Source organism: Lasiodiplodia theobromae (genome assembly GCF_012971845.1).
Source record: "Lasiodiplodia theobromae strain AM2As chromosome Unknown scaffold_77, whole genome shotgun sequence".
NCBI lineage: Eukaryota > Fungi > Ascomycota > Dothideomycetes > Botryosphaeriales > Botryosphaeriaceae > Lasiodiplodia > Lasiodiplodia theobromae.
Window position 1 is genome coordinate 27,330 of NW_023336560.1, and position 12,985 is coordinate 40,314.

The 12,985-nt window shown below is 57.9% G+C and overlaps 4 protein-coding genes across 4 annotated transcripts; 2 read left to right on the top strand and 2 right to left on the bottom strand.

Annotated features, from left to right (window-relative positions):
• Window positions 1–21: 21 nt before the first annotated feature.
• Window positions 22–2,474, top strand: LTHEOB_12826 (Ankyrin repeat protein; the record flags this gene model as incomplete). Its single annotated transcript, XM_035509736.1, has 2 exons — window positions 22–419; window positions 470–2,474. The coding sequence occupies 2 exons, from the start codon at window positions 22–24 to the stop codon at window positions 2,472–2,474; spliced, it is 2,403 nt and encodes an 800-aa protein (XP_035363790.1).
• Window positions 2,475–3,284: 810 nt separating this feature from the next.
• Window positions 3,285–5,108, bottom strand: LTHEOB_12827 (Monooxygenase FAD-binding protein; the record flags this gene model as incomplete). The annotated part of the gene is made up of 5 exons (XM_035509737.1): window positions 3,285–3,308; window positions 3,648–3,980; window positions 4,037–4,407; window positions 4,464–4,735; window positions 4,810–5,108. The coding sequence occupies 5 exons, from the start codon at window positions 5,106–5,108 to the stop codon at window positions 3,285–3,287; spliced, it is 1,299 nt and encodes a 432-aa protein (XP_035363791.1).
• A 1,086-nt stretch (window positions 5,109–6,194) lies between these two features.
• LTHEOB_12828 (C6 transcription factor) lies at window positions 6,195–6,536 on the bottom strand (the record flags this gene model as incomplete). Its single annotated transcript, XM_035509738.1, has 1 exon — window positions 6,195–6,536. One exon carries the CDS (start codon window positions 6,534–6,536, stop codon window positions 6,195–6,197), a length of 342 nt encoding a protein of 113 aa, XP_035363792.1.
• A 3,819-nt stretch (window positions 6,537–10,355) lies between these two features.
• On the top strand, window positions 10,356–12,126 carry LTHEOB_12829 (MFS transporter; the record flags this gene model as incomplete). Its single annotated transcript, XM_035509739.1, has 2 exons — window positions 10,356–11,481; window positions 11,543–12,126. 2 exons carry the CDS (start codon window positions 10,356–10,358, stop codon window positions 12,124–12,126), a joined length of 1,710 nt encoding a protein of 569 aa, XP_035363793.1.
• Between the last annotated feature and the right edge of the window lie 859 nt (window positions 12,127–12,985).

Here is a 12,985-nt window from a genome sequence, read left to right on the forward strand (position 1 = left end):
AAGGAGCAGGCTTCAAAGAAAATGGATCCGGCATCGGTAATGTCGCTGACGGGGGCGTGCCTGACGATTCTGGTGCGGACGGTGCGCGAGATCAACGAGCTGGTGGGCAAGATGTCGAACATGGAGCAGAAGGTCAACCTGATCGTGGCGCGGCTCAACACCATCTCGGCGACCATGTCGCAGCTGGAGCTGTGGATGCGCACGCACGACGTGTCGAGGATAGCCGAGGACCTGGCGGGCGCCATCCGCTCGTGCACCCTCGTCGTCGGCGAGATCGAGAGCTACGTCAAGAGCGTCAAGGGCGGCTGGCTGAGCGGCCGTATCCGCTACCTCTGGGACGAAGGCCAGTTCCTGCAGTACCAGAGCGCTCTCGACAGCCAGGTCGCCGCCCTGGGGCTCTTCCTGAACGTCATCTTGCTGTACGTAATACGTCCGCTTCCCCCTGGCGCTGGCTGACCTTAACATCCAGAAACTCCAATACGCAGCGTCAAGTCATCCTCGGGAGTTCGGCCAGCCGGCGCGCGCTCCAGGAAGCCCGGGACCAAGCTTCCATCTGCAGCAATGGTGCCCGCCGGCGCGCTCGCGCTGGCAGCATCCAGGAGTCTTCGGGCAGCAGCAGTATCACGGCCACCACGACCACAACCGCAAGCAGCAATAGCAGAGACGACGGCGGCCGCAGCGAGGAGTCGTTCGCCTTCGACAATGAGCTCATCGATTCTGAAACGTACCGCGCCGCTTTCCGCCGCATGATGACGCTGTCGCCGACGACGCAGCGGGATCCTGGCGCTCCGGAGCGGCCGGAGGAGAGCGAGCAAGGGACGAAGAAGAGCAAGAAGAAGGTCCGGATAGGAAGTGAGAGCTCGGCAGACAGCAGCACGACAGGGAGTTCACCGTGGTCGCGGCGCAGGAGCACGCTGTCATCACGCAGTTCTTGGTCGATGCGCTCGTCGATGTCCTCTTCGTCGTCGTCGTCGAACTCTGCCCGAGAGCTATGCCTGGCCGCGTCGAGGGGGGATGTCCAGGAAGTCGAGAAGCTGCTGACCGGCAATCCGCCAGTTGATGCGAATGCTCGGTGCAAACTGGACGTGGATGAGAAACAGAAGGGCCGCGTTTTCCTCCCGGCGAGCAGCAAGCTGGAGCGCACAGCAATGCACCATGCCGCCGCCAACGGCCACGCCGAAGTCGTGCTCCTGCTCGCCCGACACGGCGCCCACGTGGCTACCCGCACCAAGCACGGCAAGACGCCGCTACACGTCGCCAGGAGCGCAGCCGTAGCCGCACTGCTCTCGCTAGGCGCCGACCCCCTCTGCCGCGACGACGCCAGCGCCACGCCACTCCACCACCTCGCAGCAGCCTCCCCCTCCCCCGAAGCCAGCGACGACGGAGCCACCGCCATCAGTGCTCTCATCGCTGCAGACCCTCTCACCGTCGATGCCACCAACAAGCGGAGACAGACGCCCCTCCACCTGGCCTCGCAGCACAACAACACGGCAGCCGCCTCGGCCTTGATAGCAGCCCGCGCCTACGTCGACGCCGCCGACACTGACGGCCTGCGCCCGCTGCACTACGCCGCCGACCACGGTCACCCCGCCATCATCCACCTCCTCCTCAGCGCTCAAGCTGACCCGGAGGCCCCGGCCGGCAAGGACATGTGGCGGCCACTGCACCACGCCGCCCACCGCGGCCACGCCGACGCCATCGCTGCCCTCCTCGCACCGCGACCACCACCACCATCGCCGTCGTCGGCGGCGGCGGCTTCACCATCATCACCTCTCTCCCCACTCGTATCATCGCCCCTCTCCCGCGCCGCCACCCTCGCCCTCGCCCCAAGCAGGGGCAGTGGCAGCGGAGCCGCAGCAACCGTCGACGCTCCGGCCGCCGACCAGCGCCGCCCCCTCCACCTCGCCATCAGCGCCAATTCCCCCGCTGCCGTAGCCGCCCTCCTCACCGCCGGCGCCGACGTCGAGGCCCAGACGTCATCGTCGACCTCGACCCGCCGTGGAAGCAGTGAGACCCCGCTCCAACTCGCCCTAGCCCGCCTACAGCAACAAGACGCAAAGAGCACCACAGCCGTCGTCGAAATCATCCACCACCTCCTCCACCACAACGCCTCCCCCACCCGCGTCCCCGGCCTCCTCGCCACCGCCTGCGCCGCGCCCGCTCCCGCGCCCGTCGTGCTGGACGTCGTGCGGGCGTTGCTAGCGCACGGGGCCGACCCCAACGAAGGCGGTTCAGAAGAAGCGACGACGCTTACTCCACTATCAGCAGCCTGCGCGCGGCCCGCCGACGCGCTCGACGTCGTGCGGCTGCTCGTCGCGCACGGCGCAACGCCGCGCCACCAGGATTTCTGCGCGGCGTGGCGCAACGGCCGGCTGCGGACGTGGGAGAAGCGCGCGCTGCACGCGGCTATGGGGGAGGTGGCGGGCGCGGAGCTGCGGAGGGATGAGGTGGAGTGGTTGATTGTTTCGAGGTGATTTAGTGATTTAGTCAGGGGGTGAGGAAGAGGGGTCTACTTGAGAGCTGTAAATATTGAGTAACCTCCCTTGACTAGACGGTGCTGCTGCGTTGAGTAAACTCTGCATTGTCAGTCGTCTTGTCTTGTCCAGCTTATGGTGGAGTAGGTGGTCTCGGTCGTTGACACACCCAACCCCCCTTTTTTTCCGAAAAGCATTTTCTTCCACACTTCTAACGCGGGAGCGGAGGACCAGGGTTCTTCTTCCACGAACACTGTTCGCCTGGCGGTATCATCACGTTGGGCGTCAACGACTGCAGGGGAAGTGGAGTACCCATCGAAGAGGGTTCATGCACGCCCAAGGAGAGAGACCGGAGCTGCGGTATACCTTGTCCCCTGTCCTCGCCCCCCACCAAGACAGAACGGAGTCGGGCGCCGTACACTCTGGCCAATTCGTTTCCGAGCGTTGTCCGCATATCATGCCACACCTGTCCGACCTCGCTGGCTGCGACAGTGCGGCTTCGCTTGCGAAAAGGTCTTCCGGGCCGAGTCTCCCACAGAGCATTTCGAGACCTGGAGATTTTCTCCCGCAGTGCGGCTGGGACGTAGGGAATTACATGGTGTGTATGGCGTTGAGAGAATGGAAGTGAGATCTGGAATTGAAGCTCGTATGACGGGCGGCACCGCTTTTGGCTTGCTCCTCTTCCCATCTTGCCTTTTCTTTTTTTTTTTTTTTGATCGGACGGTCTTGACGTTGGCGCTAAGCGTGTAGGCTACCACGGTGGATGAGTGTATGTGACAAAGGGACAGTGCATTAAGGTAGAACGCTGGGTTAGGCGGGACGAGTGTCGGTGACCTGTTGCATGGTGGCCACTGGCCGATTGATTCGAGGGGGATAGAATACCGAGAACGGGGAATCCATATCCCCCATTCCAGAGACGTCCCAGCGCCATCTTACGGTCGGAAACATAGTTTTCGCCGTTGTCATCGTGGAGAAATTCTCCGTTACCACGCTAGTCGTTTCAGGTCTCCTGACATCATTTGACGGTGGAGCCTGGTAAGATCCCGTAGTACTACTCTATTGCTAAGAAAAACTGTACAGAAGCACTGCGAGAAGTCCCGCTCCAACAACTCCAGATCCCCATAAGATCCGGTTTTCCTTGGACCCTGTCTGTGTGACATGTCTTTTGGGTACCTCAAGGTCCTCGATAACGGTACTGCCCTTATAACCCTGGAGAACCAGAGTCATAATCAGCAGGTCGCCGAACCAGGCCAACACGCCATGAACGAAGATTCGTGATAACAGATTGTCCTGGGTGGAGATGGCTTTACTCCTGCGGCCTTGTTCGACAGCAGCCGCTGCGCTATCGAATCGGCTGGCCTGAACCTCGGCGAAAACATCTTCAACATCCTTCTCAGACAGTCGTTCATTCATGGAACCTGGGTCCAGTTTTCGCCTGAGAGCGTTGGTAAGAGCTGCTGCAGTTTCCATTGCACCATTGCCTCCTTGAGCGGTAATGGGATGGACCTATGAGAGCCTGTTAGTGTATTTTGAGCTCATCAAAGTCCATTGATTTGTGGTACCTTGTGGGCGGCGTCCCCAATCACAATGATTCTCCCAAAGTGCCATCTTGCAAAGACATGCTCCTCGAGAGCGACGAGCGTGGAGTTAAGACGGTTGTTGTAGATGTCCTCAAAGGTCGTCGTTTCGGTGACATAGTCGCCAAAATGTTGTTTTGCCAAACGAGCTTCGTCTTCTTTGGTGAATTTAGGGATATCCTTGCCACTGGTCTTCTCCATTTTGTTGAAGAGAAACCAATACAGCCGATTTTCAGGTGCTGAAAGCATCATGTAATTCCAGCCATCGAAGAATGCGTTGATTTGAATTGGTCCAGCTTGCAGCCCCGAGGGCCGTTTGGAGATGCCGAAGATACACTTCGAATCAGATTGAAGACCTGTACAAGTCAAATTAAAACCCCAGCTCTCGAAAATTGACAGGGTAGTTACGCACGCGATAGCTCATCCGAATGAAACAAATTTGCGTCTGCTTCATTGGCATTGCGCCACATCTCATTCCTCACCGCGCTGTGGATGCCATCCGCACCTACAACAATGTCTCCGCTGTACGTGCATCCGTCCTGAGTCTGAACATGGACGCAACCCTCGGTTGTATCTACGTGTGTGACGCGCTTCTGTGTCAAGATTCTGTCTTTGAACTTGAGGTTGTCGAAGAGAACCTGGAGAAGCATCTGCCGATCAATAAACATCTGAGGATATCCTATTCTTTAAACCTTGTTAGCGTTTTCTGTGTGCAACATGGATGCAAATTCATGTGCACGCGTCGCTCATGCACTTACTTGTTTTCCATTCGTTCCGAGAAGGTGATGTGCTTTTTCTTCGCCAACACCCTGCCGTCGAATCGACGCAGAACGTTTTGGTAGTAACAATTTCCGGCCATTTCCCGAAGACGTTCGTAGCAACCTAGCTGGTCCAAAATGCGCAGGCCGCTCGGAAGTAGCCCTATGCTTGCTCCAAGTTGAGGCGCAACATTCGGATATGCCTCAAGGATGACATAGTCGATGTTGAACTTCTCGAGCATGTTGGCTAGCGAGAGGCCCGAAACGCTGGCTCCAGCGATGACAACTTTGAACCCCATGTTGAATAGTCTCGATGCAAGACTTCGGTTTTTGCAGTGTGGTGAAAAATGAGATGTTGGTAGTGGATTGTTGGGTGCTGTGTAGTGAGTATGAAGACTTCGAAGCGCTTTTATAAGCCAGCTGTATTGCAAGCGCCGCATGCTGGTATCTGAAACCGTTGAAGCGGTGACCATTTTCAGCCGGCTCTCTACTAAGAAGTCCGTAATCTCGGCACCGTAGTGCCATCTTTAGGAATACCATGACATGTTAGTTCGAAAGTGGGAAGAATAAGCGTTTCCACTCAAACCTATGCCTAGCAGAGGCTCCTCCGTGGGCAACTCTGTCCCACTTGGAGCATCATCAGCAATTATTTCAGCTATAAGCAGATACAGAGTGGTTTCTATTCATGATGCTTGATATCTAGCGACCCCTTTGTCCGGCATCTCGGGGTGTGCCCAACTGGGCTTTGCGTTGATGGTGAAATCGGTGAACGAAAGCGGAAAAATCTTACCATGATGTTCACCACTAGGAGTCACCTCGGCTTTTCCTAGTGTGTTTCTCTCAAAAGTCTAGAATTAAAGGGATGGGCTTTCCGCTTGTACGATATACTATGGTGTCTCTAAGAGGCAGCGGCCGGGCATACCCCGGCGGACAGACAACAATTCCACGGGAGCCGCGGAGGCCGCGTGCGATGGCGGCCAAGACTTGCTTAGCGCAGATAGACTTAACCGCAACCAGTCGCTCGGACACAAGAATCCCCGGTCGTTCTTTCTTTAAGCACTGACTAAAGTTGGACCCACAAAGACTAGTATAAGCAGGCAGGTCCCATTCCGAAAAACTATTGTCGTTCTCAGTTATGTAGTCTCTTATCGCAAAGAAAAGAATGCCATGCATTAGTGCTAGAGATCCGGGCGTGATAGAATCGGATGGAAAATAGATTTTATAGTAGAGGCCTTCTAGCTGCTGAAAGTCACTCCAGCGGTAGATGACAAGAGATAAAGGAGGATGGGCTGAGACCTGTCAGTGCGGTCAAGTCACCGAGTTCTACGTAAGCTTACTTTTTATTCTCCGCACTATGGCAGCTACAAGATCGACGGGCGGAAGGGTCAGATATGACGCGGAGCGGATGGGGAGACATAGGCCTCGTTCACGCGGGTGGACGTGCCGTGGGATTCAAGACTATCTTTGAGTGAGGAAAGGGCGCTGCGGATCTCAACGGTTGGGTTGCTGCCGAGCACGCATGCGACGGTCCGGTCTGCGGCATCGCCAGCCTGCAGCGTCTGGGAGCCGAAGGAGGTGTCACCTTCATATGCGGCAATAGTGATGGAGGGAGAGTCGTGGGAGGACACGATAAGCAGCTCATTTCTAGGCGACGAGCGCGTAGGCGTGGTGTCGTGGGAGATGGAAATATCCTTGACGCTCTTCTCGATCGCCGCCAGCTGGAACATGGAATTGACTTGTCACACCTGGTGTCAGTCTCGTCTCGTCTGGCGCAAGGGAGCGGAGGTGGCAGCAGCAGCGGCGCATGAGGGCAGAAAGACCTTTCTCAGGCGGCAGCTTTCGCACATCAAGGTTCAAGTTCGACACTAATCACAGACGCGGTTGATCAGATCTTGAAAGGGACGATTCGGATTGCGACGCAGAACGAACTTCTCAAGGCAGAGGTTGCGGCGCTTCGAAAGGCAAATGAAACCGCAACGAAGCGAAAAAGACGCCAAAAACGACAGATTCAGAAACGAGGAACGCTTGCGAAGGACGAGGGATCGCAGTTAACTGATCGGGTTGATATTGATGGGCAAATCTAGCAAGAAACATCTCGGTTGCGGTCGCAACGCGATGGCGACGGTGTGGATACTGCAGAGAGCCAGGTCATCGCATCGAGACATGTCCAGCGTCATAACAGCCGCCATCATACAGCCAGATATTTGCCCAGCAGTCGAGTATATCGGCATACGAGGGAGGCGCCCACTCGACGACTTCGTGACCAGCGGCGCGTAGCTTCCGGACGACCTCGTCGATGGCCCGTCGCACCGGCGGTGAGAAACATGCGGTCGGTAAACGGGACATTCGGCGTTGCAACCCAAAAGTTCCTAGACGCTTGTTACTGAAGTTATTGGTAGTCGTCAGCAAGTAGATAGCGAGGCCTCAGAAGCATTCCAGTTGATCGCATAGGAGCAAGTCAGTCACCAATAGGACAAGTCACAACAGAGCTTGCGAAGCAGAACGATGTAAACGAAACATGTGTTCATTTGAGCTACTCACATAACATCTTACCTATAGTCAAATCTAAGGAGCCTCATTCTTGTATGAGACGAGTTGCACGGCCGTTTGCACGGTCCCGAGCTGATGCCCTGTCTGTGCGGTATAGTGGCTACCCATATTGACGGACGTTCAGCCGCATCTCCAGTGCGCTTCTCGAATTGTGGGATTTCGCCTCATTATGCGGTACCACCATGCGGCTGAGCTGCAGTAGAGATTTGGCCAGAATTTCGAAGGGGCGATTCTTTGGACTCGACGAGGACGGAGAGTGAGAGGCAAAGGGGCGCTCGGTCACGAAGAAAAAGCGAACAGACCGGGGTATCGAAGGAGTTGCGGAGAATCACCAGAGCAACACCAGGTACTTACATTCTCGACCGTTCGGCCAGCGGCTGCGGTTACGCGATCAGTGCCCAGACCAAAGTAGCGCCTGCAGCGGAAACGGAAAAAGTGGACCGAATCAGGAGGCTAGAAGCGCTGCTGCATGGCAAACGCGCTCGAATCCTTCGAGCTTCAGGCAGCATCCCAGCCTCACTTTCTCCAGGGGCCATCAATTGGGACGAGAAAGCGGCCTGTCAGCCGCGATTCCCGAACACCACTGTTTGCCACGGATCTAGGGTAAGCGGTGCACGCACGCAAGGAAGGCCAGGTGTTTGAACCGTGCTTGGCGGTCGGCTAGCTTCCTCTTCGGGGCTCAACATGTTTCGTGGGACGGGAATGAAGGTGCTTGGCCCGTACGAGTTCAGGGTGACCAGAGGTAGGACAGAGCGAAGAAAGCCGCGGGCTCCAGCAGTTGCCCCAAGCAGGAATCTGCTCCACGCGAGATTGCCGAGCGAAAGTCTGTCCTCTGCAGCGTGGTGCCAGCTGTGCCGCGATATCGGGAACATGGGGATGGGCCAGAAACTGGAGGCTAGCGACGCTCTCCAGACTCCGCCCGCATGCGGGACTTTGCGGTCGTGTTTCCCAGCGTGGAGAGAAGCAGGGAAATTTTGACGGGCCTCATGATTCACCGGGCCAACGCAGGAGCTCCGCGACAACGGATTGGGATTCACGTCCCAGGATCGAACCACGTGTGTTGACGGTCTCCTGCTCAGGACGGGCGGTGTGGGAGTGATGGGTATCTGAGACGGTTAGCCTGGACGCTTTGATCGATGACGAAGTCGAGCCTTGCGACAGAGCGGCATCCGCCGAGGCGTCCAAGAGCGCCAATACCGGCGACGGGGCCAGCAAGACCCGCTCCGACGTGAATCCGCTCCGTAGCCTCGCGCAGGGCGAGGAGCAAGTCGGAACGACTCCAAGAAATCCGCCATGAACGGCGGCGATGAGCAAGGCGCTGATGTGTCGAGTAAAATTCTTGTCAGGACCCTGTGACGTCACCAACTGGACAAACGTCGGACGCATTGCCTCCGGCCGAGTTGGCGACTCTGCACTCGTGCGAAGCGGAGACGCGAGCGCTGCTGCAGGTGTCGCCCCATGGCGTGCTTTTCTCCAGAGTACTCCATCTTCTCCGTAACCGGGGATTTCATGGAGATTGGAGACAGAGAAGCTGGAGGAAATGAGGAGGTGCTGCGGGCGCCCCATGGGTCTCTCGACAATTTCCTCTTCGCTGGGAGTGGTGAGCCCCATCAGCCCACAATGGGCCCGACAGCACTGTGCATCGAGTGGGCGGTGAGGTCGGGGCGACGAAGGTCCACCGCCGAGCCTCCACACTCAGCTTCCACTCTTGGCCAGATAGGAGAATGGCCCGTCGCCAGGCGGCATTGGCGTGGTGCAATCAGTGGAGCCGGCGTCGCGGCTGGCACGCCATGCAACGCGACACCCTCGACAATCGCGGCGTGGTGTTGCAGAGCACGAGGAGGGGCACGCGACCGCGCCGGTCAGACGACGGCGTCGTGATACGCACCCAGCGTCGCGGGTAGAGGTGTTTGGCGCTCGTGGTGTTGTCGCAGGGGCGGTTGGCACAAGCAAGCGGCTCGCAGCGCTAGCGGCACGGCTGACGGAACGCCCTTGTCGACCACCAACGGACCCACCGCATCACGCTCTGCCCAAGCACCATCTGCCAGCCGCTGCACGCTCCAGCTCCAGCTTCAATTGGGCGCCACCGACGCCAACGGCCTGCAGCGCCTTCCACTCCGAGCGAACCCGTCCTCCGTTGCCTCTTGGGGTGGTTGAGGTGGGCAGTCGGCGCTTTTTACGGTTCGCCATCAGTGACATCACCAGCTAGGCCCCCGACTCGGCACCCAGGCCGCAATGAACCGCGCACTCCCGAGCGGCTGCGGCTGGCCCTTATTCCGTTTGCCGGCATGCGCGAGCGGCTCTTTCTGCTTGGATCTTCCGATCGACAGGGCTTGCGGCCGGGATGGCAGTGGCTGTCGGGCTGACATAATCGGTAAGGCTGTTGATCTCGCGCCGCCAAAACCGCGGCGGCTTTGCGGCGGCAGACCCGGCATCCGTTGAGAGCCCACTTTTTGACAAATTTGACTTCCTACTCGGTCCACCTTCCTCCTGTAACCGGCGTTGTTGTTGCGCGCCGGGATGCCTGTGGACCACGTCGTAGTAGCAGACAGTCTGCTGGACTTGGCTCTGCGCGTCGAAATGAAGGCGCAATGCTGGAGAACTCGAGGCAATGCCAGAGGAAAGGGCCTGCTGAAGTTTCGCCGAACTCGGTTTCCCCGATACTATCCTGGCTCCGACGGTGGAGATTTTCTGCACTGCTTGTTCGCCTGATCCTGGCCTGGTCCGCCACGCCGTTTGGTCCGCAGCTGGACCATGCGAGTCCGCGGTGGATACGCCTGCTGGTCGTCGTAGCATCGCTTTGGCTTTCGTTCGGACCCGATGGAGTCCAACGTCATCGGGGGACCATCGAGTGACACGCTCGCCCTCGACGTCTGGCCGACTAGGACGTTGCCCTCTGCTCCTTTTTGGCACATCCTTTATATATCCTCGTCCCATGGGGTCTTTTGCGAAGTAGCTGGTCCCTTTCCATCTGATCCTCTTCACATACATTCACCATGGTTCGCAAATCCCACAACCAGAACAACAATGTGGCCCATGTGGAGGGTGGCAGCAACCCCGAGTCCTCCCAGTCGTCCACTGCCGGCGAGAAGCCGGTCCAGAAGTCCAAGGGATGCGTTGCCGGCGGCATCTACCTCCAGGCTGTCCACGCCGAGTCCGACAAGGGCGCCGCCCACGGTCCGCTGACCGAGGTTGAGATCGACATGCCGCTCACCTACTTCGACCACCACCACCACGAGGGTGAAGACTTCATCCTGCTGAGATTCGCCCCGGGCGATGCCGAGAACCCTTTCAACTGGAGCAATGCCCGGAAAAACCTCTCGACCGCACTGCTGTGCTTGATGACCCTGACCATTGGTCTCGCCACCACCGCATACAGTTCCGGTATCAACAGCATGTGCGACGAGTTTGGCGTGTCGACGGAAATTGGCCAGCTTGGTCTCTTCCTGTTCAACTTCGTTTGCGCTTTGGCTCCCATGTTCCTGGCTCCTTTCTGCGAGTTGGTCGGTCGTAAGGTCATCTACGTCGGAGCGTACCTCTGCTTCTGCATTACCTTCATCGGTCTTGCTCTCGGCAAGAACATTGGCACCATCTTGGTTATGCGTGCCTTCCTCGGTCTGTTCGGTTGCGTTGGTACTATCCTGGTTGGCGGTACCTTCGACGACATGTACCCTCCGGAGAAGCGCTCGAGGCCCATGTCGCTGTTCTCCTACGTTGCCATCCTGGGTACGGTCGGTGCTCCCATCTACGCCGGTTTCATCGATCAGGCGATTGGCTGGCGCTGGATTGAGGGTATCCAGGGTCTGTCCTGTGTTCCTCTCCTGATCATCATCCTGGTCTTCTTCCGCGAGACTCGCGGTGGTGTGACGCTCCACAAGCGCGCCAAGGCGCTCCGCGCTGCCACTGGTGACGAGCGCTACAAGGCCCAGATGGACCTTGAGGCCAGGAACATCAAGCAGATGCTCAACGCCTCCTCGGTCAAGGCCGTCAAGATGCTTGCCACCGAGCCCGTCGTTTTCGCCTTCGGTCTCTGGATCGCCTTCGCCTGGTTCCTGACCTTCCTCTTCCTTTCGGTCATCCCCATTACTTTCACCGAGAAGCACGGCTGGGGTGAGGGTATCTGTAAGTCCACCTCTTTGCAAGTTCTCCCAAAATTCCTAGCTCTTACTAATCCTGTGTGCAGCCGGTCTTCCTTACATCTCCCTGTGCGTTGGTACCACCATCGCTTTCGGCCTGAACTTCCTGCAGATCAGCAAGTACGAGAGAATGACCATCGAGCTGAACGGCAACGTTTCTCCCGAGGCGCGTCTGTACGGTGCCCTCTGGGGTGCCGTCTGGCTCCCCATCGGTCTCTTCATCTACTCCTTCACCCAGTACGGCTACCTCATCTGGGTCGGCCCCGTCATCGCCCTCGCTCTGATCGCCATCGGCATCTTCTTCATCTTCGAGTCATGCTACTCGTACACGGCCGACTGCTACGGCCAGAACTCGTCCTCGGCCATCGCCGGCCAGGGTCTGATGCGTAACACGCTCGGCGCCGTGTCGCCGCTGTTCGCGTCGCAGTTCTTCCACAACATGGGCTCGCAGTGGGCCGGTCTGCTGCTCTCGCTCGTCGCCGTCGTCCTGACCTTCATCCCCTTCGTCATGTTCAAGTTCGGCCCCGCGCTGCGTGCCCGCAGCAAGCTCGCTCTCATCAGCGAGGACGAGGCCGCGAGCGACGAGGAGGGTGCGTCTGTCGAGCCTACGCTCACCAACCCCGTCCACTAAGCGATTGGACGTGTTGTCCTTGAATGAATTGTTGTTTCCATGCTCTTTCCGTCTTGAACAGTTTGATCTCAGCTGGTCTGGGCAGAGAAGCGGTACGAAAAGAAGAGAGCGAATAGACATAGAACGTTTGTCCTGTTGTCTCGCATTTCGACGGTGTTATGGGGAAAAGACCGATTTCTTTTTTGGAGTATCTCGAGGCATTTGGAGATTGCCTTCTAGTAGTATAATGATTCCCACGTCAGTGTCTGTATTTATAGTTTACGAATAGAAGTCGAGAATCTTCGCTTCCAAACATGATCTTCCGTCTTTCGTCATGGTGCAGTAATGAATTGAGTGGATGGGGGGAGGTGGGTGGGTGGCTGCATTGAGTGGGACACAGCCGTGGAGTCGTGGAGTGAGTGGGACAAAATCGTGGAGGCGTGGAGTGAGTGGTATGAGGTGAGTGGAGAGATGACATACCTTGCTGCTTGCGCTTCCCCATCATGCGTGCGCGCGCATAGGGACGGGGCCCCAGACGGTATTTAAACAGGCGGGTCTCCGGTAGGTTGGAGTGTGGGTTGGGCCACCCGAGAAAAAAACCCGGGGTGCATATACCGAAGGGCGAAAGGAGGAGCCGGGGCAGGCGCGCACTGGCGCACCGGGGTATGATTCCTTTTGTATTTTCCGTCTCGGCTTCGATCGTGCGATGGGGTCACACTGTCGCGGCCTCACGGGCTTTTTTCTCTTCCAGCTTTGTCGTAAGGGGAAATTCGGCGCGCCTTGGTGATGGCCCCGGTTGGTGGGAAAGGCAAGTGCCGGGCGCCCCGTGGGGACTGGCAACTGACTGGGGGAATGAGCTTTGTGGTGCGAGCGGTCGCGG